Source organism: Spermophilus citellus (assembly GCF_964194105.1).
Source record: "Spermophilus citellus genome assembly, chromosome: 15".
NCBI classification, from domain to species: Eukaryota; Metazoa; Chordata; class Mammalia; order Rodentia; family Sciuridae; genus Spermophilus; species Spermophilus citellus.
Genome location: NC_138195.1, coordinates 27,711,922 through 27,737,915, shown reverse-complemented (window position 1 = coordinate 27,737,915; position 25,994 = coordinate 27,711,922). Strand labels below are relative to the sequence as shown.

The window sequence follows — 25,994 nt, the reverse complement described above, 5'->3', positions numbered from 1 at the left end:
TGTTTGTGACTGTAACCATTTGTATGAATTATTTTAAAGAAATAAAAGTCCCAGAAAGAAAAAAAAAAATGTCACACATGGAAAGACCTTCACTGATTCCAGAATTCTACTCACCCACTTCTCCATGTCGGAACTATCTGAGTACTCCATAAACATTAAATATGTGAGATTTATATGTCTTTCAATTATTAGTTAAAATGAATTTCAAGTGTTTCAGAAGACCCTTGTCTACAGTTACTGCTATCCTTAACTTCACTAATTCTGTTGTTTGCAGTACGTCCTTTGTGTTCACTTTCTTATTCAATCTACATAGTTATATTGCTCTTCATTAAAGACTACTTCCTATTTTTCTGCCTTCTAACATTCAAATTCACCTTTCAGCTATTCATTTGGTTTCTTTCTACTTCTTTCCCTCCACAACAGCATACATGACAATCTTTTCTTCTACCAACATCTACAAATCTCAATCCTGCACATAATTCTTTCTTGGTGCTATACTCATTTAATATTGTGAACTACTAGGGGCCTTATATTTCTTTTTAGGATCAGTATCACCATTATAAGGATATGGAGGATGATAGGTTAAAAAGGGGGAGTGGGAAAAATTTGTTACAAGGAGCCTTACCTTCATGTCAGGTGACGAAGGAGGAGTACCATGCAAGCTCTTAACTTTGATTCTGACAGGAGCAGCCCAAAATATACATTCTGCTCCTTTATGAGAATCATTGTTGTCATGTGAGGCTTGATTTTCTTCCTTGTCCGGGTCACATTTTGCTTTCATGAAAAAAAAGTAAAATACACATGAAACTCTCTGTAATTTCAAGTCAATAAACAGTACAAGAATGGAAAGTCACCAAAGAGATTACCATCATTCTTGGATTGCCAAAAATATTTACTAACTTCTTCTTTTCCTTCACAGTCAGTCTAGAAAGGGAAAAACATAATAAATCTAAGGAGCAAGCATTACAAACAGGTTCTTCTCAGAAACACACAGATCATTTTATAAAATAGACCACATCTGAGGCCACAAAGCATCTCTAAGTCATTCAAAAAATTAGAAAATTACCTTGCATTCCATCAGATCATCATGGAATGAAATTAGAAAGCAACAACATAATAAAATATAAAAGCTTCTCTAATAACTATAAGTTAAATAGTATGCTACTGAATGACTGAAGGATAGCAGAGGATGTCATGGATAACATATAAGGATATATAAAATAAATGAGAATAGTCACACAACATATCCAAAACACTGAGACACTATGAAGGTGATTCTATGAGGAGAACTCAGAGCACTGATTTCATTCATTAAAAGAATAAAAATTCTCCAAATAAATAACCTAAGATTACATCCCATAGCCCTAGAAAAAGAAGAGCAAATTAACACTAAATGTAGCACAAGATGAAAAATAATTAAAATCAGGGTCAATTCAATGAAATGGAAACAAAAAAAAGTTTCTAATATAACAATGATACAAAAAGTTGTTCCTTTAAAAAAATTAGATAAAATTGATAAACCTTAAGCCATGCTAATCAGAGAAAGAAGGAAAAAATTCAATTTTCTAAAATTTATGATGTATACGGAAATATCACCACAGATAACATTGAATTGTAATACAGAGGCTAATCAGAAAATATTTTGAAAACTTATACTCCAAACACATAGAAAATTATAAAAACATTGAGAAATTTCTACATTAAGATTACCTACCCAAACAGAGCCTAGACAACATAGAAAATTTAAAGATGAATTTCAAGCAATGAAATAAAAGACATTATCGAAAGCCCAGCCACAAAGAAGAGCCAAGGACACAATGGAATCTCAACTGATTTCAACCAGATCGTCAATGAAGAATTAACATCAATCCTCTCCAAATTATTCTATGGAAAAAAAAGTAGAGGGACACTTCCAAACTCCTTCTATGAAGCTAGAATCATGCTGATTTCAAAATCAGACAAAGACACATCAAGGAAACAAAAATTCAGTCCAATAAGTCTGATATACATAAAAGGAAATGTTCTTAATAAAATACTGGGAAATTGGATACCAAAACACATGAATAAGATAGTGCACCACAAGCAAGTGGTTTTCACTCCAGGGATGCAATGTTGGCCAATCGTAGGGAAAACAACCAATGTAATTCATCACATCATGACACAAAAACACAAGAATCCCATAACTATCTCAATAGAAGCACAAAAAGCATCTGACAAGGTTAAAATTAAAACACCAGAAACCAGGAGAATAAAAACATACCTCAGAGAGATTCATGGCTGAATTCTGCCAGACCATCAAATGACAACTAATAATGATGCACCCCCAAAGATTACATGGGAGAGAAAAGAAGGAGACTGGCAAAACACATAATATTTGCGAAATTATAGGAAAACTGAATAAGAAGGAAACAAGGAAAGAAAATTATTTAATTATATGCTTGAGGAAGATATATGCAAAAACCCTCATGGAATACTTGAAGACAATTTCATCAACACATTTAATCATCATAGAACAACATAACATTCGATTAATTAGAAGAATGCAAAATGGTTCAACATATGCAAATCAATGCAGTACACCACATACACAATAGAGGACAAAAATCTCATGATCATTACAATAGAAGTAAAAAAAGCCTCTGACAAAATTCTGCCATTCCTCATGAGAAAAGTCCTAAGAAACAAAGGACATCAAGAACTTGTTATAGTATTACAACAGTCATGTATGGCAAAGGCAAAGCCAAAGCCAATGGCACACTGAATGGTGAAAATCTATGGCATTTCTCCTAAAATCAGAAACAAGAATAAGCTCTGCATGCTCACTACTCCTATACAAAATAGCACCTGAAATTTCAGTCAGAGCAATTAGACAAGGGAAGCAAATAAAAAGTAAGAAGTCAAACTATCCCTTTTCACATATTCTGTGATCCTCTTTTAGAAGATCTTAATGGCTCTCCCAGAAGAAGTTAAGATGGGATAAACAAACTTAGCAAAGTAGCTGAAAACAAAATCAACATACAAACATAAATGATATATGTATACAATAAAATGAATGAAATCACGATAACAACTCCACTCACAATAGAAATAAATTTATACATAGGAATTAACCAAGGTAAGAGATTATGTAACAATTCAAAGAAAACTGCATAATGATAAAAAGGAAATTGTACAAGATAAAAGAAAATATAGAGACCTAATATTCATGAAAAGACAATATTGAGAAAACATCCACATACATAAAGTGGTGCAGAGTTTATGCAATCCCTAGCAAACCTCCAATGACAGCTAGGAAGGCTGAGACATGAAGATCAAAAGTTCAAAACTCGTCTCAGGAATGGTGAGCACTAAGCAACTCAGTGAGACCCTGCCTCTAAATAAAATAGAAAATAGGGCTGGGGATGTGGCTCAGTAGTTGAGTGCCCTTGAGTTCAATCCCTGGTACCAAAATAAAATAAATAAGTACAGAAACTTCTATAATTTGAATCTTAGAATGTGACATGAGGTCTTGGAGTGAATATGTTAAAACATAACTATGTAAAAACAATCTTGTAATTAATGTTGTACAATATGGTGAGAGTCTTTCTTTCTAGAACTGATTATTATTTGTAATATATCCTTCAGATGGATGAAGAGATTTAAATACTCTTTTAATGGAAGTACTCAGAAAACATGGGGGCAATACCATTGACATACAAATTTTAAAAAACAGATTTAAAATTTCTAAATTTTCATAGTTCTTAACAAAATCTAGTGTAAATTTAGAACCAAGGATGGAAAAGGAGAAAAATCTCTACCAAAAATGATGTGATACTAAAATATAAAGTGACTCAGAGAACAACTACTACAGGCAATGTGCTGTGCAGCTTTCAAACAAAAGTCACCATGATAATTACCAAAACTAATTAATTAAAAATTAATTTAGATCCAAATATCATGTTAGTCACATCAGTAGGACTTAGGTCACAGTAAATAAACAAAAATCCCTGACCAAATCTCATTATTTCTCTGCAGCTGGAAGGCTCTACATAATCCAGTTCTTGTATCACTACATATTTTCCAGCTGCTACCACCCTTAAGTGCTTGCAGACCATCACTATGTACAAAACTATAAAAATAAAGAAAAATTTCAACTGCACATAACATTGTTTATTTTGCAAAATTCCAACATAAAATAACCAGAAGATCACTGCTAATTGTAATGGTACACACTTCACAAAACAAAATTCATACCAAGAACATTAATTTCACAATGGTGCACTTTACCTTGGTATCAGATTTATTGGTGCCCACATTGTATGTAAGCCCATCTTCAACAGAACCAGATTCCCTGGAAAATCATTAGAGCAAAAATGAAAAACAACATTGAGTGAGCCCAGGTTTTCAAAGAAATAAAAGCTGGTCAATATCTGGATATCATTATATTACATGATTTTTCTAAATTGATGTAATTAACATATGACCTCTGTTTTAAAAAAACAGTATTTTTACCCTCTTCGACTCTACTTTTCTAATCAATGGAATAGTAAAAGAAGACATACTTAGTTCTGTTTCAAAGGTGATGGCCAGGTTGACAGAGCCTGAGAATAAACCTTTTTAAAAAATGGTCCTGAAGGCTGAACAGAAAATCCAACTAATCGGAGGAATCACTGCTATTACCTGAACTGAAACAAACACTGATAACCCAGATGAGGTTTCTACCTCAGATACACTGTCTCTACTCCCTTGTATCTCCAGGAATCAAAGACTAAGCCACATTAACTTGAAAGTGGCACGTATAGTTCCTCAGCATGGAAACGACTTCCTGAAAAGAATCTATTGCTCCCCTTTATCCAGAAATATCATAGGGAGTTACCTGTTCCATTTAAATTGTTTGAAAGATGAACTTACAATAGTAAAAAACAAATGTGTAATGTGTTATTGAGAATACTTTTCCCTGCAAGATGGAGGCATTATACATTATAAAATGCAACTCATGATCTTATATAGGTCCTACCTTATTCAGTGCCACATTAAATACCAAGTAATTCAAAATTCTGTAGGCATTCAGACACTCAAGAGGAAAGATTATTGGCAAAGTAGAGTTCTGGAAGCTGTACCTCTGTTTCCCTAAGTACTATCTAAATAACTTTCTCCCTATGGGCTCCCACTCCAAAGACCCTCTCCTGCAGGACTCAAAGACAATCTCCTACTTCATCCTATGAAGATGAAGATTTCTGAAACAAGGTTGGGCTCAAAGGACAAAGTTAGGAGCTCTCTCTTCCTGCTCCTGGAAAATAAGCTAAATGAGTGTCAGTCACTGATCTCAGTGTGAACATGTTATACAGCTACTCAACTGAAGCTTCATGATGGCTCTGCCACCCAATCACAACCCTGCCCATCCCTACATAGGAATGGAATCAGTGAGTTGGATGAATGTGAGCAGACATCTGTTCAGGGAAATAGAAAATTGAAGTTCAGCAACTTCAAGCCCCATGATGCTTGAGGAACTCTAACCCTTCCTCACATTGCTCTCTGCTCTTCCCAGTGGCTCAAATAATTTTAAGATCTTTCCACAGGAACTTGGATTTTGCCCATTCCTCCAATAAAGCAGAAAAGCATGCAACAGCAACCTCCCTTAGGCACCAATTTTTAAATATGCCTTTCTAGATAGCTCCCAACATCCTCTGCCATTCATGTTTGTTTGGTCATTAACAAATTGGCCACAAAACTTAATATTCTGATCTCTTTCTCAAAACCTATGCCTCCAAAACTCAGAATGTTCCTCTTCAAACTTGTCTTTCCTCTATTGCTTCCATTCTGATTCTCTGGATGGCGATCATGCACTACCTTCACTTTCACCTTCTTCAGTTGGGTTCAGCTGAGTTCACTAGACAAGCTCTCCTATTCTGTTGTTAAAACACTCAGCTATGTGGAAATTAAAACTACTCTGCGATTTCATCTCACTCCAACCAGAATGGCAATTATCAAGAATACAAATAACAATAAATGTTGGCAAGGATGTGAGGAGAAAAGGTGTACTCATACACTTTTGGTGAAACTGCAAATTGGTACAACCCCTCTGGAAAGCAGTATGGAGATTCCTCTAAAAACTAGGAATGGAACCACCATTTGAACCAGTTATACACCTTCTTGGTATATATCCAAAGGATCTAAAATCAGCATACTATACTGAGGCAGACACATCAATGTTTATACCAGAACAATTCACAATATCCAAGTTATGGGGCCAAGCTTGGTGCCTTTCTACAGATAAATGGATAAAGAAAATGAGGTATATATACCTAATGGAGAAATAGAAGAAATGAATATGAAAATTTTTAGTAAATCGATGGATCTGGAGACTATCATGCTAAGTGAAATAAGATATTCCCATAAAACAAAAGCTTGAATATTTTGTTTGACATGTGGAAGCTAATCCAAAATAAATGGGTGGGGAGCATTAAAAAAATAGAATTTCAGTGGAATAGACAAACAGGAGTCAAGAGAAGGGAGGAGAAATCAGCAAAGGACAGACCCTGGAATTAATCTAACATTATTTTCCTATGTACATATGTGAATATATCATAGAGAAACCATTGTGCAAACCTGAAATCATTTAATTTAAAAAAATATCTATGGGAAAATGGCAGAAAGATCAGTAGAGGAAAGGGAGGGGCTGGAGTGCATGAGGGGAGGGGAAGAAGAGATACTGGGGACTGCATTACAAGCAGATATATTCCATGTTTTTGTAATTATGTGATATAATTTCTACTGTCATGTTTAACTAAAAAGAAACAATGAAAAAATAAATAAACAACAACAAAAACCACCTACAGAAGTAGTAAAATTGTAAAATATTAGGCTAATAGTTAGGAACCTGAGTTCAGATTTTACTGTGGCACTTACTATATCCAGAAAATCACTTTAATACCCTTTAAGTTGTAGGTGGTTGATCATGACAACCGTTTGCCCAGGATGATAAACACATTTGGAAGTACTACTTTGACTAGTTGATAAGATTCTGTGAAACCCTGAAATTCTCTGTGCTTTTGATGCAGTATATAGAAACAGGAATGCTTAGCTGGCAGAATTTTCTTAATAGAGTAAAAGAAACTCAAATAAAAGTAAAAAGATAATGTAAAAAGTGACAACAATAAAAACACAGGACAATACCCATAACATGATTATACTCACATAAAAGTTAAAAGACTCTGAAGAAAAAAGTGTCTAGATAGAACTACATAGTGGTTGTAGCCTGAAGGTAAGTCCAAATTGAGAAATCAGGAAATAGAGAGATCAATTGAAATATCTTCTAAAAAGATTTCAGTGTGTATAGATGCCACATTTTTTTTATCCATTCATCTATTGAAGGGCATCTGGGTTGGTTCCACAGTCTAGCTATTGTGAATTGTGCTGCTATGAACATCGATGTGGCAGTGTCCCTGTAGCATGCTCTTTTAAGGTCTTCAGGGAATAGTCCAAGAAGGGCAATAGCAGGGTCAAATGGTGGTTCCATTCCCAGCTTTCCCAGGAATCTCCAAACTGCTTTCCAAATTGGCCGCACCAATTTGCAGTCCCACCAGCAATGTACAAGTGTACCCTTTTCTCCACATCCTCGCCAGCACTTGTTGTTGTTTGAGTTCATAGTGGCTGCCAATCTTACTGGAGTGAGATGGTATCTTAGGGTGGTTTTGATTTGCATTTCTCTGACTGCTAGAGATGGAGAGCATTTTTTCATGTACTTGTTGATTGATTGTATATCCTCCTCTGAGAAGTGTCTGTTCAGGTCCTTGGCCCATTTGTTGATTGGGTTATTTGTTATCTTATTGTCTAATTTTTTGAGTTCTTTGTATACTCTGGATATTAGGGCTCTATCTGAAGTGTGAGGCGTAAAAATTAGTTCCCAGGATGTAGGCTCCCTATTTACCTCTCTTATTGTTTCTTTTGCTGAAAAAAAACTTTTAAGTTTAATTAAGTCCCATTTGTTGATTCTAGTTTTTAACTCTTGTGCTATGGGTGTCCTATTAAGGAATTTGGAGCCCGACCCCACAATCTGTAGATCTGAGCCAACTTTATCTTCTATCAGACGCAGAGTTTCTGATTTGATATCAAGCTCCTTGATACACAATGGAGTACTATGCAGCAATAAAAAATGACAAAATCATAGAATTTTCAGGGAAATGGATGGCATTAGAGCAGATTATGCTTAGTGAAGCTAGCCAAACCCTAAAAAACAGATACCAAATGTCTTCTTTGATATAATGAGAGCAAGTATGAACAGAGCAGGGAGGAAGAGTAGGAAGAAAAGAGTAACATTAAACAGAGACTTGAGATGGGAGGGAAAGGGAGAGAAAAGGGAAATTGCATGGAAATGAAGGGAGACACTCATTGCTAAACAAAATTACATATAAGAGGTTGTGAGGGGAATGGGAAAATAAACAAGGAGAGAAATGAATTACAGTAGATGGGGTAGAGAGAGAAGATGGGAGGGGAGGGGAGGGGGGATAGTAGGGGATAGGAAAGGTAGCAGAATACAACAATTACTATTAGTGCATTATGTAAAATTGTGGATGTGTAACTGACGTGATTCTGCAATCTGCATTTGGGGTAAAATTGGGAGTTCATAACCCATGTCAATCAAATGTATGAAATATAATATGTCAAGAGCTTTGTAATGTTGTGAACAACCAATAAAAAAATGTAAAAAAAAATAGAGTTAATGCACACAACAGGCAATACAAAGTTAATACTCATGACTGGTCATCTGCTTTGGATAGACATTTTATTCCCAAACAGACATTACCAAAAATGTAGGCAAAATACAGGGTTCCACCAGACCCAGGATAACAAGATCCTATGCCTCTGACCACATGGGAAAAACGATAGATTGCTATGCTTACACCAACAGGTCCTGTTTGGACTCCAGCTTGATGCCTGAGACCTATTAATTATGAATGGTCATCAGGGACTCACAACCCAATACCCAAGTTTCATTTGACCCTGGGTGAGGAGATCTCCACCAAACAAAAAGAACATCACTCTCCTTGAAAGAGAAGGAACATTATAAGAGGGCCCTGAGATACTCAACCTCCAGTGACTTGGGGAGATATAAAATCATTAACAGCCTCAACTCAACAGCTGCTGGCTCAAAGGAGTTAAACTACATTTTGGTTACTGCTTTGTTTGCTAACCTTACATAAAACTCTGTAAATGTTTTGATCCTTATGACAATGTTGTTCTGATGTTGTACCCCAGCTATGGGAAATCCAGAAAAAAATGACTCCTTATTCATAAGTGGGTGTTTACTGATCCTAGGATTGTTATGTTATGCTTGTTACTGTCAATGTTTACCCTATTTTTGACTCTTCCAATATTAAAGAGAAAACAAATGTTATTCATCCAAAATGCCATACAAAAGAGAAAATGGGTGCTGTAGGGATTCTGACAGGGGAAAAATAAAGGTAAGCGTTTCTCTGGGGAGCAAACTCCCAGGCAGTAACAGACACTCTGTTTCCTACCCTGTGGTCTCTCCTAGAAACTACTAAGCTAACTAATACATGTGCAATTCCTGGCTGCTGGGAAAACTTCCATGCAAAGACACAGAATGCCTAGCTGCTGTGGCAATGCCCTGCATGAGGAGGCTCTGTGCTAGAGTCTTATCAGCCTTGACCTTGATCTTACGCACACACTCCTAGGAATAAAGGAACTCTTGTTAGACAACCACAATGTTTCACTGAGCCTAAACCTGTCCACATAACAGTAATTTTATACAATGGACTTTCTTGAGAGCTACATAAAGCTCCTAACATTGCACATTGCAATTTAATATGTAACTGAGGAATAAACTGCATAATGTTTCTAAGTTTGTAACCTGCCTAGTAATGAACAATATGTACTAATGATGCCAATGACCTAAAGTAACTTATAGATATAAATAAAGCTGGCAGCTTGGGCATTCTGCCATTCTGCCATCTTTCCTGCCTCTGCAAAAAAAAAATAAATAAATAAATAAATAAATAAAAATAAAAAAAATAAAAAGATTTCAGATGTAATTATTGTTATATAACATGGCCTATACATCAATATACAAACACTTCCAATAAAATATTTTTTCTCCCAGATTTGCCTCATGGTCCTATAATCATTGCTATTGTGAGATTTTTCCTAAAAGATTTGATGCTAAAAGGTATTGGTTATCAAACCACTTTACAAAATATTAAGACAAACTCTTTCAGTATTATCCCGGGTTCCTAGGTAAAGTCTGAATCAAAATGAACACATAACTCAGAGTAAATTTCTGAATTCATCTGGCATGGAACTACATCTTGATCATAATGCCCCATGAGTCTCTATCAATCCATGAACAGGGGCGAAAGTATAGATTAGTCAGCCAAGAGGGCAGATGGTCAAATATCCATCTGCCATCATAGGCCAAGTACTTGTTAGTTTGGGAATCATGAAATAATCAGTTGAAATCTCTGAATGACAGTTTAAATAGTAAACAGTAGGTTATAGAAACACAGTTTCAAGCTGCTGTGATTACTATTAAGAAAAAAAAAAGTGCCTGGGTGTGGCGGAGCCTGTAATCCAAGTGACCTGGGAAGGTGAGGCAGGAGGATCCCAAGTTCAAGACTAGCCTCAGCATCTTAGCAATGTCATGACCCTCTCTCAAAATAAGAAAAAAGAACTGTGTATAGAGCTCAGTGGTTAAGCACACCTGGGTTCAATCCCTGTTACCAAAAGGAAAAAAAAGAGAGGAGAGAGAGAGAGAGAGAGAGAGAGAGAGAGAGAACACAAGAACAAAAACAAAGAACAAGAACAAGAACAAATGCCAGGCTCATGATAGTATCTCTACCTCAGAACAGAACACTCAAAACAACCTACTTTTTTCTGTTGCTCTAAATACTTAACAGATACATTTTTCAATAATTTTTAGATGTAGATGGACACAATGCCTTTATTTTATTTACTTATTTTTATGTGGTGCAGAGTATTGAACCCAGGGACTCACACGTGTTAGGCAAGCACTCTACTGCTGAGCCACAATCTCAGCCCTAACAACAAATACAATATTTAAATCCATAAAATCCTACCTGGTTAAAGTTCCATTTTTAGAACTCTCATCTGTTATTAAAGAAAAGGGTGAAATTAATCAACAGTATAAAAACATGAAATAGTAAAAGTATATGAGACATATTTTATTACAAAGTATTCCTTTGGGACCATTCATGGAGACTCTTCTTGAATTAATATTATTTAATTTACTGATAGGCAATTAAGGCACTAAAAAATCTCATGTCCCCTTTACAGGTTTAAATACAGGTTTAATGAAACAAAGTTAAGATTCCAGTATCAAACTTATGTTTCCAATGACAATATTATAGGAGCTGTGCATGGTGGCGCACACTTGTAATCCCAGTGTTCAGAGGCTGAGGCAGGAGGACTGTGTGTTAAAAGCCTGCCTCAGCAACATAGGAAAGCCCCAAAAAACTCAGTGATGCCCTCTCTAAACAAAATACTAAATATGGCTGGGCTCTTGTGTCTCAGTGTTTAAGTGCCCCTGAGTTCAAACCCTGGTACCAAAAAAAAAAAAAATTATACGAAAGTGTGCATATAAAAAAGTAAACATGCTGATTAGTGGAGAACAACATGATCCCTAGACAGAGGAGCAATTCACAACCCTAGGAATTGTGAGTAAAACGTCAAAGCTGCTGTTAGAATGTACAGGATATGCCATTTGTGGAACACATTAGAATCATTTACATGATTATGAGATGTGTATACTGCTTCTCCAATTGCCCTCTAATTGAATAAGTGCAAATTATGGCATTTGTTGGTTTGTCCATCTCACATTTTGCTTCTATGTTAATGAAAACATGAAAATGTCTATAATCTCAAGTCAACAAACAGCACAAGAATGAGCAGACTTCAAATATCTTACCAGCTTTCTTGGATTGCTGAACATCTCCACATACACTTTCTTTTTCTTCAGGTACATTCTGGGAAGGAAGAAAGGCTTTATGTGTAATGAGCATTACATTTGATAAAATAATTATAATATTCAGCATTACTACAGGATACATTGGAAAAAAACACAGGTTTCTGAATTATTCTGATGTAAATTTCAATCCCAATTCTGCCATTTAATGACCTGCATTTTCACATAGGTTGAGAATTATAAGAGATGATAGAGACATCTCCAAACATTACTCCCCTCACCTCTAGTCAGTTATTACACAGATACTGTGATATCCAATAGATTATTTTCTTGACCACAATAATCCTGGGTAAAAATTTGATCCATTGGTAGCTCAGCATACTTGTCAAAATCTGACATTTAAGAAATTCAAAGTAATTACTCATGTTCCCATGATTTTTATTTGCACAAAGTACCTCTTGAGCTCAGTTTTGAGGACAACTTACAACTGAGATGGGATAGAGTCTTTTTAGCCTGTATGTCAGACACCTGAAGACAAGTGATTGCATACATTTGGCTGCATCTGACAAAGGCAATAATGAATCTTGTAGGACAATGATGGATGAATGACAGGTGCACACAGCAAATAGAAAACAGAAAGATTAATTAAAGAAACCACCATGGAGGGACAGGTGGCTGAGGGAAATATTGAGCCTAGGGGAAAAACATTTCTAGAAAGATAAGGGAGGAGAAAGAAACAAACAGAAAGAGGGAAACATGGCCAGTTCAAGTGAACATGTGTTTAAGCCAAAGAAGAAAGGAAAGAAATAAGAGCAGAGCATGGAAAGAAATACAACACAGAATTTGGACCAGACAAATAATACTAATAATACTGATTTTGATTACACTACAATTTCTTCCTCTAAAAAATTCTATAATAAATCAGTTTCATTACCATATATGAAATTGAATTATATAACCATAGTCATAAACCCTTGACACTAACCCCTTGGGGTATAAAATCCTGCCTATAGGCCAAAAATTTTGGTTGGAGTGACCTCAGAGTATAAACCAACCTTGGAATGATTATAATCCAGACACATCTGTCTAAATTCAAACTCATTAATTGACTCAAGCTATTTAATCAGTAGAACAAGTTATCCTAGGGATAACAGCGCAATCCTACTCAAGAGGGTTGACAGGAGGGTTTAAGACCTCGATGGGTTGGATCAGGACATCCAAAGAATGTAACTGCCATTAATGGTTCATTTGTTCAATAATTAAAGTCCTGCATGATCTCAGTTCAGACTAGAGAAATCTAGGTCAGTTTCTAGCTATTAAAATATTTCTCCCAGTTAAAAAGGACAACAAAATTAAGGCTAATTCTGTACTTTTTCCTTAGAATAATGGATGAAATAATCTAAACCTATTAAACCATTACTTACCCTGCCCTAGAACAGGGTCTGTTAGGATGGCAGAGCCCAGAAATTGCATAACACTTCAAACTTTATTACCTGAGGTTCAACTCCTTTTCTTAACACATGTTCTTAGTAAAATTATTATTCCTGGTTGTCCTAATTTTAGAGGAATAGCTTTCTTAACTTTAGTTGAATGAAAAATACTAGGTTACATACAACTCCAAAAAGACCCAAACATTCTTCATTTGCTGATGCAATAAAATTATTTATTAAAGAACCACACAAACCTCTAACATCTTCCAACTTTTTATTTATTATTGTACCTTCCCTAGCCCTTACCTTATTTACAATGTGAATTCCCCTACCCACACCATGACCCTTCATCAACATAAATATGGAAGTACTCTTTATCCTTGCAACCTCAAGCTTAGCCATATGTACAATCTTATGATTGAGATGAGCATCCAATACACAGCCCTAATCACAGCAGTACAAATTGCAGCACAATCTCATATGAAATAACTCTGGCCATCATTCTCCTGTCATTTCTACTTATAATCAGGCCATTTACTTTATCAACCCTTATTGCAACTCAACAATTTTTAGGATCACTATCACCAACATAGCAATAATATGATTCATCTCAACAGTAGCAGAAACAAACCAACAGAAAGAGGAACTTGTATCAGGATTTAACTTACAATATGTTGTGGGCCTTTTGCCTTATTTTTCCTGGCCAAATACACTCATATCATTATAATAAACACTTTAACCACAACTCTTTTTCATAGGAGTATTCTTCAACCCACCAATCCCTGAAATATTTATATTCAGTTTTGCACTAAAAACCCTTGTACTAACTTCAACTTTTCTATGAATTCAAGCATCATACCGATGATTCTGATATGGCCAACTCATACATTTATTATGAAAATAACTTATAACCCCTAACACTAGCTCTATATTCATATGACACATCTCCCTGCCCATTGTCATGGCATGTGTACCCCTCAAACCTAAAGAAATATGTCTGACAAAAGAGTTACTTTCATAGAGTAAGTAATAGAGGTTTAAACCCTTTTATTTCTACAATCATAGGATTTGAACCTAACCTTAAGAATCTAAATTTCTTGATGCTACCTTACATACATATAAAGTCCTGTTAGTAAGGTCAGGTAAATAAGCTGTCAGGCTATGCCACAAAAATGTTGGTTTATACCCTTCCTGTGCTAATTAATCCCCTAATTGCCTCTACCATCAATTTCACCTCATTTTCAGGAATTTTAATTACACTATTTAGTTCCTACTGACTACTTACCTCAGTAGGACTAGAAATAAGCATACTAGCTATTATCCCTATTTTAATTAACAAAGCAAACCCTCAATCCACAGAAAATGCATCCAAATATTTCTTCATTCAGGCTCTAGCATCACTAGTTTTATACACTCAGGACAATGAACCCTAATCAACTCACCCAACCAAATTTCACCCCTAATATTTGCTGTAGTGCTGTCAGTAAAAATGGGACTAGCCCCATTTCACCTATGAGACCCAAAAATTACCCAACGAGTTCCACTTATATCAGCAGTAATCTGACTACAATGTCAAAAATTGCCCCAAACTCCATTATGTTTCAAATTGCTCCCTCAATCAATTTGTCCTTATGACAATGATAGCAATGATAATAATAGCAATTCTGTCTAATGTATGAGGAGGCTGAGGAGGACTCAAACAAACCATTCTACAAAAAATCCTGGCCAACTCATCAATCACCCACATAGGCTGAATAATAGCAATCATTGCATTGAATCCCACATTGACTATATTTTATCTGATTATTTACATTATACATACAATCCACATGTTCATATTATTCTATTATAACAAGAAAACCACCACCCTTTTGTTGAAATAACTTTCAGACACAGCTAGCAGCTAAGAACAGCTGGGAGGTGCCTAAAATATCCACCTTCCTTCAGGCCTGAGAGGAGTGCCTGCAGGATGGGGTGAAACCACATCCTCAGTACTTGGGTTTGCATTGTCAAATTACCAGGCCAGGAAACTGAGAGTCAGGGGCTTCAGGGCATGAAACCCCTGACTCATTAAGGGCCAAAGACCCTTCCAGATTGCTTTCCACCATGACAGCAATATTTAGAGATTCCTCACAGTGCGGTTACATTAGGCAGAAGATGATTGGCTTATGGATATTGTCTTGCTTATGTATGATTGACAGGCACACCCCACTTGAACCCTATAACAGTTGTGTGCATTCCAAAAATAAAATGAGCTACTGGATGACGACCTGAGGTAAGTCTTCAGCCAGTTCTCTCACCAGCTCCCAGAGTCTGTATGTTTATTCCACATCTCTACCCACCCCACCCCGCAAAAAGGTAGCTGAGTGACCATCGACCACAAAGGGACTTAGGAACACATACACCCTTTTCACTATCCAACATATGAAACAAATTTCCTCTACTAATTTCAATAATACTTATTGTACTTATATCTCTCTAAGTGAACTTTCCCAACTAACAAAATTTATCCCCAAAATGAATTATTATTAACTTATATCAAATAGCAATGTCATTATATGTATCTATATAAATACCAATAACAGCCTTACTAAACTTATATTTCTATATACGAATTATCCACTCAACATCGCTAACACTATTCCCATCATCCAACAACACTAAAGTGACAATTCAAAAAACAAAAATAAACCCTCTCATGCCAACTCTCATAATTGCATCAACCCTCTCCCTTCACCTTATATCTTAGCTATCAATCTTAAGCTAGGGATTTAGGTTAAATTTAGACCAAGAGCCTTCAAAGCTCTAAGCAAGTACCAATACTTAATTCCTACAATCAGGACTATTTATCTCACATCAACTGAATAGAAATCAATTACTTTAATTAAGCTAAAAGTTATCTTAATTCTCTAGATGGATGATATTTAAACCTGTAAATATTTAATTAACAGCTTAATGCCTAACTGAACTAGCCTCAATCTACTTCATCTTTAATAGGAAAAAAAAAGGCTTAAAATCTGTAAAATTCTTAGTAGGATAAAATAAATTTTCCCAATTTGCCTCTGAAAGAGAGTACTGGTAATCAGAACACTAATGAGCAGATACAACTAGAAAAGATGTAATTTATAGTACATGGACTGAGCATCAAAAATTTTAAGAAATTTTGATCTAAACTCCTAATCTTAGCTCAAAGCTGGAAGAAGTAAGGGGTATTCTGCTACCTACTTTCATATTTGTAACACTTCCTCACTTTGTTTGCTTCTTATTTGTGATATTAGTTTCTGGTAATTCACCAGAACTTTTATCTCTTGAACTTCAAAGGAAAATATATACCAAAGTCATATTTTCAGAAATCCAATAGTCTTCATGATTAACTCCTCAGGCTTATTACTTAAAACACTTCATTATTTCAGATATCTTCTTGTCTTCCCATTTATTCAGGTTCACAATATATGTAAAAGACTTTACATCATGCCCTATTCTCAGTTTTCCAAGACACACCCATGTTTCCTATCTTGCAGTATCTCAAGAGTGACAACAGAGCTTTAAAATGAATACTTAAATAACTAAGTACACAAATTTCTGAACCTGAAATTATAGATTATGACATAAAAATTCAGAGTGTATATTTTAAAACACTGCAATGAAAAAGTTTTTAGAAGTTCAAATCATACTATATGGTTTTTCAGACTTTCTGCTTCAAGAACTATTTATTATTTGCTGAAGACATCTAGTTTTTAATTAGATTAAGAAATTTAATACTCTTAATGGAAAAGACTCAAAACCAAAGTCCAATACCATTACAATAGAAATATTGAGAAACAGGTTTAAAATTTCTACTTTTTAACAAATTCTCACAGTTTAAATGTAAATATGGAACCTAGAATAGAAATCGAGGAAAAGCTCTCATAAAAATATATGACATGAAAACAAAGTGGCCAAGAAAAAAAACTATATGCAGTGTTCTGCATAGTGTTCAAATTGAAGGAATTAGGAAAATTTCATGATTCATAAATATTTATTTGATTCATTAAAGATTTATTTTGTCCTGAGTATTAAAATTTATGGAAGCTTAAATTCACAGTGAATTTATCCAATAATCATTGACCCAGTCTCTACTAATGTAATTACAATGTTTCTACTAATGTAATTTTCTGTGGTTATGGATTTTCAAAAGCCCCTACTTGCCTAAAGGATCAGATGGAACACTGATAAAAGATAAAAATAAAATCCCAACACATTGTTATCAGATAATTTGTCCTAGAACATTTCCAAATAAAATGACAAGAAAAGCATTGCTAAATTGAAAGACTAAACACTTCACAAACAAAATTCACAGCAAGAAAATGAATTTAACAACAGGGCATTTACCTTGGTGTCAGATTTGTTGTTGCTCTCTTCTGAAGTAGGCTTGGTATCAGCAGCACCAGGTTCCTCTGCAAATCTTTAGAGCAAAATGTATTACAAAAATGGGTGAGTCTGGTTTTTTAAAGTAATAAAATCTGGTGAGTGTTTGGATATCACTATATTAAATCAGGTTTTTTCTTTTTCTTTTTTTTTTAAGAGAGAGAGAATTTTTTTAATACTTATTTTTTAGTTTTGGGGGGACACAACATCTTTATTTGTATGTGGTGCTGAGGATGGAACCCAGCGCAGTGCGTATGCCAGGCTAGCGCACTACTGCTTGAGCCACATCCCCAGCCCCAGAATCAGGTTTTTGACTGAGAGGATTAAAATATGACCTCCATTTTAACAAAATTTTTGTTTACCTCTTTCTGCCTTCGCTTTTCCCATTCTATGAATCATTCAGTGAAGTCATACTTAGATCAATTTCAAACAGTGAGAGCCAATATATTAGCCAAGTCTGAGAATCATTTATCTTCAGAAACTACCTCCTGCCCTGAAGGCTGAACTGAATAATCCAATCAGAGGCCAACATAACCTTTGTGGCCTGGACTGAAACAAACCTGATAATCTAGCATGAGGTAGAAAGATATACTGCTCCTTCTCCCTTTTTTCTCCCTGGATCAGAGTTGGCTAACTTGAATGTGGTAACCTTGGTGCTTTGGCATGGAAACCACTTACAATATGTACCTATTGCCTCCCTTTACTAAAAAATGGCACAGGGATTTCCCTGAAACATGTCAATGGTTTGAAAGATGAACAAGAGAAAAAAAATGCATATGTTGTTATTGGGAATTCCTTTCTTAGACACATTAAAACATTATAAATTATATAATTCAATTAATTTCCCAGTACAAGTCCTGCCTTATTCAGGGCCATGAAAGCACTTCAAAATATTCACAGACACTCAGGCACTCAGTGGGAATGATTGCCTCTGAGGTAGAGGACTGCACGTGGGACTCTGTTTCCCTAAGTACTATCTAAATAAGTTGTACTTCTGTGTCCTCAAATATCTCAACATCTTCCTTCCTGTGGGCTTCCACTCCCATGTCCTCCTTCTGCAGGACCTTTCAAGCTTCATCCTATAAAGATGTACTTTCCTGAACAAGGTTGGCTTCAATGACCATGAGTGGGAGCTGCTCTTTCCTCACTCCTAGAAAACAAGCTAAATGGAGTCTCAGTCAGTGGTCTCAGCATAAGCATGTTACCAACCATCCAACTAAAGCTCTGTGATAGCTCTGCCAGATTGTACCCCTGTCTTACCCTACCTAAACATAGGAGGAAAATGAGAAGGTGGCAAAAGTGGCAGAAGTGAGCCTATGCCTGCTCTGGGCCATAGATCATGTGGTTGAGCAACTGCTAGTCCTTTGGTGCTTGAAGTCTGGTAAACCACCTCAGGATCCTATGTACTCTAGATAATCTTCCCAGTAGCTCAAAAGGTTTTAACATCTTTCAATACAAACCTGAAAGTATGTCAGTTCCTACAAGCAACAACTTGTTTTGGACTCCTTCGAATCCCTTATTTTAATATCATTTTCTACATAGTTCCCAAAATCCATGTCCTAAATTCCTGTTTCGTCTTCATCAAACCAGGTGTAAACCCAGATATTTTGTTTTCTTCCGGGAAAACAATGATTCCTACCCAACTCAGTTTTTCCTCTTCAATATGCCCTCCCTCTGTAGTTCTTTTATGATGTTCTACCTCCAGGTTCACTTACTAATTCTCTTCCTATCATCCATGTTTGGGCTCACTAGACTCACTGTTCCATTTTATTGTTAAAACACTCACCAATGGTACTGTCATTCAGGACAGTATTTGGCTTTCCATTAAGAAATATGAGTTCAAATGTCATTGCTGTTACTTTCTACAACCATATAAGGTCGTTTAATATATTTAAGATTTAGGTTGTCCATCCTAACAACCATTTGGGCAGAATGTTTAAAATATTTTGAAGTATTGGAGGTTTCTTTGTCTCATGACTACGAGTCTTTAAAATTCTGTTATTCTCTGTGATTTTGATTTTATCTAGAGAATTATTTAGTACTTAGCTGACAGTAATTTTTTAAAAGACCAAACATCAACAAAAACAGCAGAGAAAGTTAAAAGTTTTTTCAAGAATACATCATAGCCATGGAAAAAACAAATGATGAAAAAAGAAAAATCTTTTTAGAACTAGGCAGGGGCGCTAGCTTGATGTGACAATCAACTATGAAATCAAGAACTAGATAAATCTATTAAGCTATTCTCTAAATAATTATTGAAGAAGATTAATGTAATTAATAACTATATATTATTAATATTAATATTAATCATTATTAACAATTAATAATTGTTTATATATCACAGACAGGTCATATGTATTCTTCACTTCCAGGAAAACAATTCCTCATCAGTAATTTCCTGACTTAAAAAAAATTTATTTTATTCATATGTGGTGCTGAGGACCAAACCCAGGACTTCACACATGGTAGGTGAGTGCTCTACCTCTGAGCCACAACTCCAGCCCAATTGCCTGACTCTGCTTATGTAAAACCCATGGTCCTATGACCACTGGTATGTGAGATTTGCCCTAAAACATTTGAAGTTAAAAAGTTACCATTTGCTGGGTGTAGTGGCGCAGGCCTGTAATCCTAGCAGCTCTGGAGGCTGACGTAGGAGATCATGAGTTCAAACCCAGCCTCAGCAAAAGTGAGGTGCTAAACAACTCAGTGAGACCCTGTCTCTAAATAAAATTGAAATTAGGGCTGGGGATGTGACTCAGTGATCAAGTGCCCCTGAGTTCAATCCCCAATACTAAACAAAAGGTACAACACTTACTGGTGCAAGTTTTAAAAATATTAGCACAAATTCAAGTACAAACAGGTTTTTAAGAAAATGCCTGATTTAAGCATTAACAGACAAATAAATTTGAACTTATGAATTCATCTGTTATGGACCTGAATCTTGATCCTTTGTGTCATACAGGTCCCTATCAATCTATGGAAAAGGGCAATAGAATGAATTTATCAGCCAGACAGGCTGATGATCAAATCAGAGGCCAGAAATAAGATTATGAGGGGCCCATTAGTCAACTTTTTTGAATGACTGGTGCTTAATCAGTAATTAATAGGTTATAATAGCACAGATACTTTCAAAGGTGGTGTGATGAAGTGCTAAGCACATATTATGGTGTCTGGCTCAGACTAGAACATCCAACAATTTTCATTTCTTTCTGTTGCATTCCCTTATTAGCTTATGAGGTCATTATTTTTTTTCTTTTTTAACTGGTAGAATCCTACCTGGTTGAGGGCTGGGGATATAGCTCATTTGGTAGAGTACTTGCCTTGCATGCACAAAGGCCCTGGGTTCAATCCCCAGCACCACCAAAAAACAAAAACATACCTGGTTGAAGAGTCACCACCCACTATAAAAGCAAATGGTAAAATAAATATGTTATCAACAATACAAAACATAAATAGTAGAAATTCATGAATCATGCTTTCTTATAAAGCAATTCTTTTGGACCATTCCTGAAGACTATTCTATACTGGCTACCAATTATACTACTGATAGGCAATTAATGCACTGTGAATCAAGGGTACATAAAAGGAGCAAAGGTACAGACTGTAGGCATAGCAAACTTATTCTGTGAAATAATACTAGAAAATGCACCATATCATGGGAAATATATAGACACCCAGGAACAGAAAGTGTTTAGAACCCCAAGTGGACCTGACCAGAAAAGAAACTCTCCACATCATATTATTATATAAAATTGTCAAAAATACAAAATCAGAAAGAATACTGAAAGCTACAAGAGACAATGGTTGAAACAGTTATACAGGCAAAGCTATCAGAAGTACAGTACATTTTTAAACTGAAACTTTAAAAACCAGATAAGTATACAATGATTATTTCAAGCCCTGCAGGAGGGAACCAAACTGGAATATACAAGGGCAATTATCCTGTTAAGCAGAGTAAACCAGAAAGGCAAGTATCCTGTGTTTCCCTCACATGTACAGCCTGGAAAACAAATAAATTAAAGGATGCTCTGAAACTACAAGTGACTATAGGGACGAGGAAAAAGACTGGGGAGAAACAGAGAAGGGAACGTAGGGAGGATAGAGAGGATTCAAATATGATATGATATCCCTGTGTGGAAATGTCACAGTGAAATCCACTCATTAGTGCCCAAAACAGGAGTCAATAATTATACTAAAAAAGTATCCAGTTTTATAACAAGCCCAATTTACTGTAATGTCACTATAGAAGAATTACACAACATACTAATTTTAAAATATGATTTATACAAAGACAAGTAAGATTTCTGAGGCCAAATTTTAAATAACGAAATCTTTTTCAGAAAACATTGTTTGAAAATATAAATTCTCTACCATTTCTTAAAGAATTCTAAATTATAGGCTATTAAAAAGGAAATTAAGGAAAATATGAATGTCCTATACACATTGATCTGATGCCACTCCTTTATGATGGCACTTTCTTACTCTTACTTTTTTATGTAGGGTAGGAACACTAAGGGCAATTCACTATCAGAAGTATTACCTGCTTTCCTGGCTTGCGTTTCAATAAATACTGCTCGTGTATGTGCCAGAATTATTTTCCTATTACAATGTACAAAAAAGGAATAAAATTAGTATCTTAAGACTGATGTGAGAAACACTAACCAAATATAAATTGTGAAGAGTATTATAGATAGCATTAGAACTAATATCAGTACTTAGCCCCACATATTTCAAATGTGCAAGTTCTCTATGCATGGTATTAACCTTGCAGTTATTTTTAGGATGTTTGGGGAAGGGGGTATTTATTATGTTTTGTTTTAGAGATGAGGTTTTACTACATTGCCCAGGCTAGTCTTCAAATCCTGGGCTCATGCGACCCTCCTGCCTCAGCATCCCAAAGACTGCATCCATAAGTTGTAATCAAAGAAAAACAAAGTAAGGTGAAATGAATGTTCACATTTATAATTCACTTTCATTTCACCTGCTCAAATATTAACTATATTAGCTTGACATAAGGAAAGCATTCTGAACTCAGAAGATGTCCTCTCTCTGTCAACAATAGCTTTGTGTTTTGACACAAGTCATTGCTCTTAGGCTCAAAGTCTCCTTCTAAAAAATAAGGACTGTACTGCTCTAGGTCACCAGGTTGCTATGAAGATTTAGTGAGTTAATATAAACAATGCTGAGAGAAATAGTAAAGTAATGGAATGATTTGTACGTTAATGTTGAACTCTGAAACTCAAGTAAAAATCCAATCTCAGTTTTTTCACAGGTTCTAATGATCAAATATTGCAATTATTAACAAATTCTAATGAGTCCTAATTTGGGTCATTGACTATACTATTCTTGTGCTATATTGTTTAGGATAAATCAGGTGCTTAATAATTTATAACTCAATTTATTTATAAATATAATTGAATAACATAATTTTCTCCTTATACTGAAACTAATCAATCAGTTAGCTTGGATTATTACTATTCCTTTTCTACCTAATCAAATGGAACCAGTAGATCTTTATTCAGAATGAAGCTTAATTTCCACACTGATCTCTAGCTAACTTGAAACACAAAACCCTCTTTTACACATGAATACTGACAAATCATGATGAGGCCTAGCTCTAGGTTCAATGAATTTACTTTAGTTTTTGAGGATGCTGCTTAATGTCTTATTTGTGAGAAAGAACTTGAAATGTTCTGAAAAATGAAGCAGACATGAAAGCAGCATGGAAAATTTTTATTGCCATGGGGAAAAAAATCACTTAAGGTACCAATTAGAATCACTGTCATGGGGCTTCCCATGACCAAAGAAAATGTGCTTTATAAGATATAATGGGGCTTTGGCCTACAGATCAGTTAGAAGAGATAAAAGGGAACTCTGAACTTTTCCTATAACATTATTTGAGATTGTTGGATTATTTTGAATGATCCAAAAAGACAAACAAAACCCTCAAAGGACCATCATAAAGGTCTGGGCTAGCATGTGGACTGCACATAAGGTTTTGAGTGGGAGGGCAGGATTGGCATGTTCACCCTGGGGTGACCAAAGTTAGGAGATCCAGCTACCAAAGCAGAGTGCCAACTGGGAAACAATAGATGAGGTGATAACCATACCGATACTTAGAAGAAAAATAAGTTGTAAATTTTAAGTCTAAGCTTATATCACCATGAAGACTCAGGGATCTGGATCAGTCAGGACAACCTGGTAGTGAAGTTAATCATTACCAGATTGTAGGACTACTTCTAACTGCAACATTACAGCAACCCAATGGACAGAAACAAAAGAATGTCTGGGAAGTCCTTTTTATCTACCCTCTGGTGAAAGAGATTTCTCCCTTAGGCATAAGAAACTCCTCAAAGAAATCCAAGGAGAATGGTTGAACAACTAGTTCCTAGAGAAAGTAAGATTTTCTGTTAAACTCTGACATGGGGCCTCCCACAACCAAAGAAAATGTGCTTTGCAAAACCCAAAATGACACTGGCAAAACACAAATAACCAAAACAAAAAAAATCAAAGATATGGTGTTATTTGTGCCCCATATGCAGGGGTTATACTTAGAATATAATGGATAATGCTGGGATAATGCTTAGGATAAATCAGCTATTTAACAATTTGTAAACTCAATTTTTTTATAAATATAATTGAATAACATAATTTTCTCCTATACTGAAGCTAATCAATCAGTTGGCTTAGATAAAGGTTTTAGAAGTCCTGAGACAGGGTTCTACCATGAGCACCATCAGAAAGAGGGTGGGGCTTAATGAATCCTACATACATTGCACCTTCTAAGGAGTCTTGAATTTTGCAGGGGTCTTGACTGCAATCCAAACATACCTGAACTATGAAATCAGATTGGTGTGTAGGATGCATTAGTTGTAATTATTTTGAACCTCCATTGAATCATATCATTTTAATGTAAACACTTACACATTGAAACCACTAGCAATGGCGTGAGATAATGCGTTCTTTCCAAACTGATCTTCAGCAAAGGCATCAATACCTTCTCGAAGAAGAAGCTCAACTATACATTTTGCATTATATTTTGTGGCAAGTATGAGGGCTGTTCTAAAATAACAGAGAGATAACTTCAACCTTAGGTACTTTAAATGATGAATTGTCTTTAATAAAATCATTTAAACAACTAATCTTTTTACCAATTTAAGTTCTTGATTGTGTACAAATAACCTTTATATATACTAACACCCAAGTGTTCATCTTTGCATATTACCTCCACATCAAATAGAGAAACACAAGCAGGAAACCTCTTATCCCAATTGGGTATTACATAACAGAAGTTGCACATTTAATGTACTTTGATGGACCACATCTATGATGAGGTCATTTGGCTGAAATAGGTAAAGATTGAAGTGAAGAATGATCCATTTTTACCTTAGTCTAATGTAACATGTTATAACTCTCATTCACTTCAAAGTCAAATAAGAAAAGGCTGTTTGCAAGCTTAAAACAATAGGAATAAGAATGATGATAATTATAGTCATTGCAGTTTCAGGTAATGATAATCATGGGCATTTGCTAGGCACTGAAACCTCTGCAATATACGTAATTTTCTAACCACCTTCAAGTATATATTATCTTAATTTTCAGGAAACATATTTAATGATGAATAATGTTTCTAAGGTGACACACCTTGCAATTAGCAAAGGAAGGAATGCAAAACAGTCATGTTTGGATCTAAAGCCTATCACTTGTCTTTTGCTCACCCATCTATGACTCACGTTTATTAGCAAATGTTTATCCCATTAAAGCTTCTTTTCTTCCCTTTGCTCCAATTAAAAATATAGCCATCAAAGTATGTTAGAAATGAAAAGGGGGGATTAAAAATAATCTACCAATAGCAATTAATACTCACCTAGAGATAACCTAAAATGAATTTTCTTCAAAAAGCAGTTTAAGCAAAGGATCATCCAAAAGTAAATGGCTTTCAACATCTACTTATGATCAATAGAGCATTGTAAAAGAAAACATACATAAGATGCAGAAGTTTAAATATGATAAAAGGTTAAGCAATTCAGTATCGAATGCAAAAGTAAACAAAAAGCCAATACTTTGTAAAATTAATGTGAAATACCCTTGGCTAAAGGGTTGATAATGTGACAAATCAAATCAGTTTACACATGACAAACATCAACAAATATTATAATGGAATCTGATCATACTATATAATGTTATTTGTATTAGCCCATATAATTACTTTTCTAAAAGGTGATATGTGTTCCTAT

At 35.2% G+C, this 25,994-nt stretch overlaps 1 protein-coding gene across 1 annotated transcript in view; it reads right to left on the bottom strand.

Annotated features, from left to right (window-relative positions):
• LOC308634101 (uncharacterized protein) overlaps nt 1-25,994 on the bottom strand; it is a gene marked incomplete at both ends in the record, with an annotated part of 74,520 nt that overhangs the window by 358 nt on the left and 48,168 nt on the right. Inside the window, 9 exons of the mRNA XM_081267659.1 lie at nt 626-774; nt 867-924; nt 4,267-4,330; nt 11,076-11,106; nt 11,924-11,981; nt 17,722-17,794; nt 21,137-21,158; nt 22,298-22,356; nt 24,682-24,819. Of these exons, the coding sequence (XP_081123785.1) occupies nt 626-774; nt 867-924; nt 4,267-4,330; nt 11,076-11,106; nt 11,924-11,981; nt 17,722-17,794; nt 21,137-21,158; nt 22,298-22,356; nt 24,682-24,819 (652 nt within the window). The remainder of the gene's footprint in view (nt 1-625; nt 775-866; nt 925-4,266; nt 4,331-11,075; nt 11,107-11,923; nt 11,982-17,721; nt 17,795-21,136; nt 21,159-22,297; nt 22,357-24,681; nt 24,820-25,994) is intronic.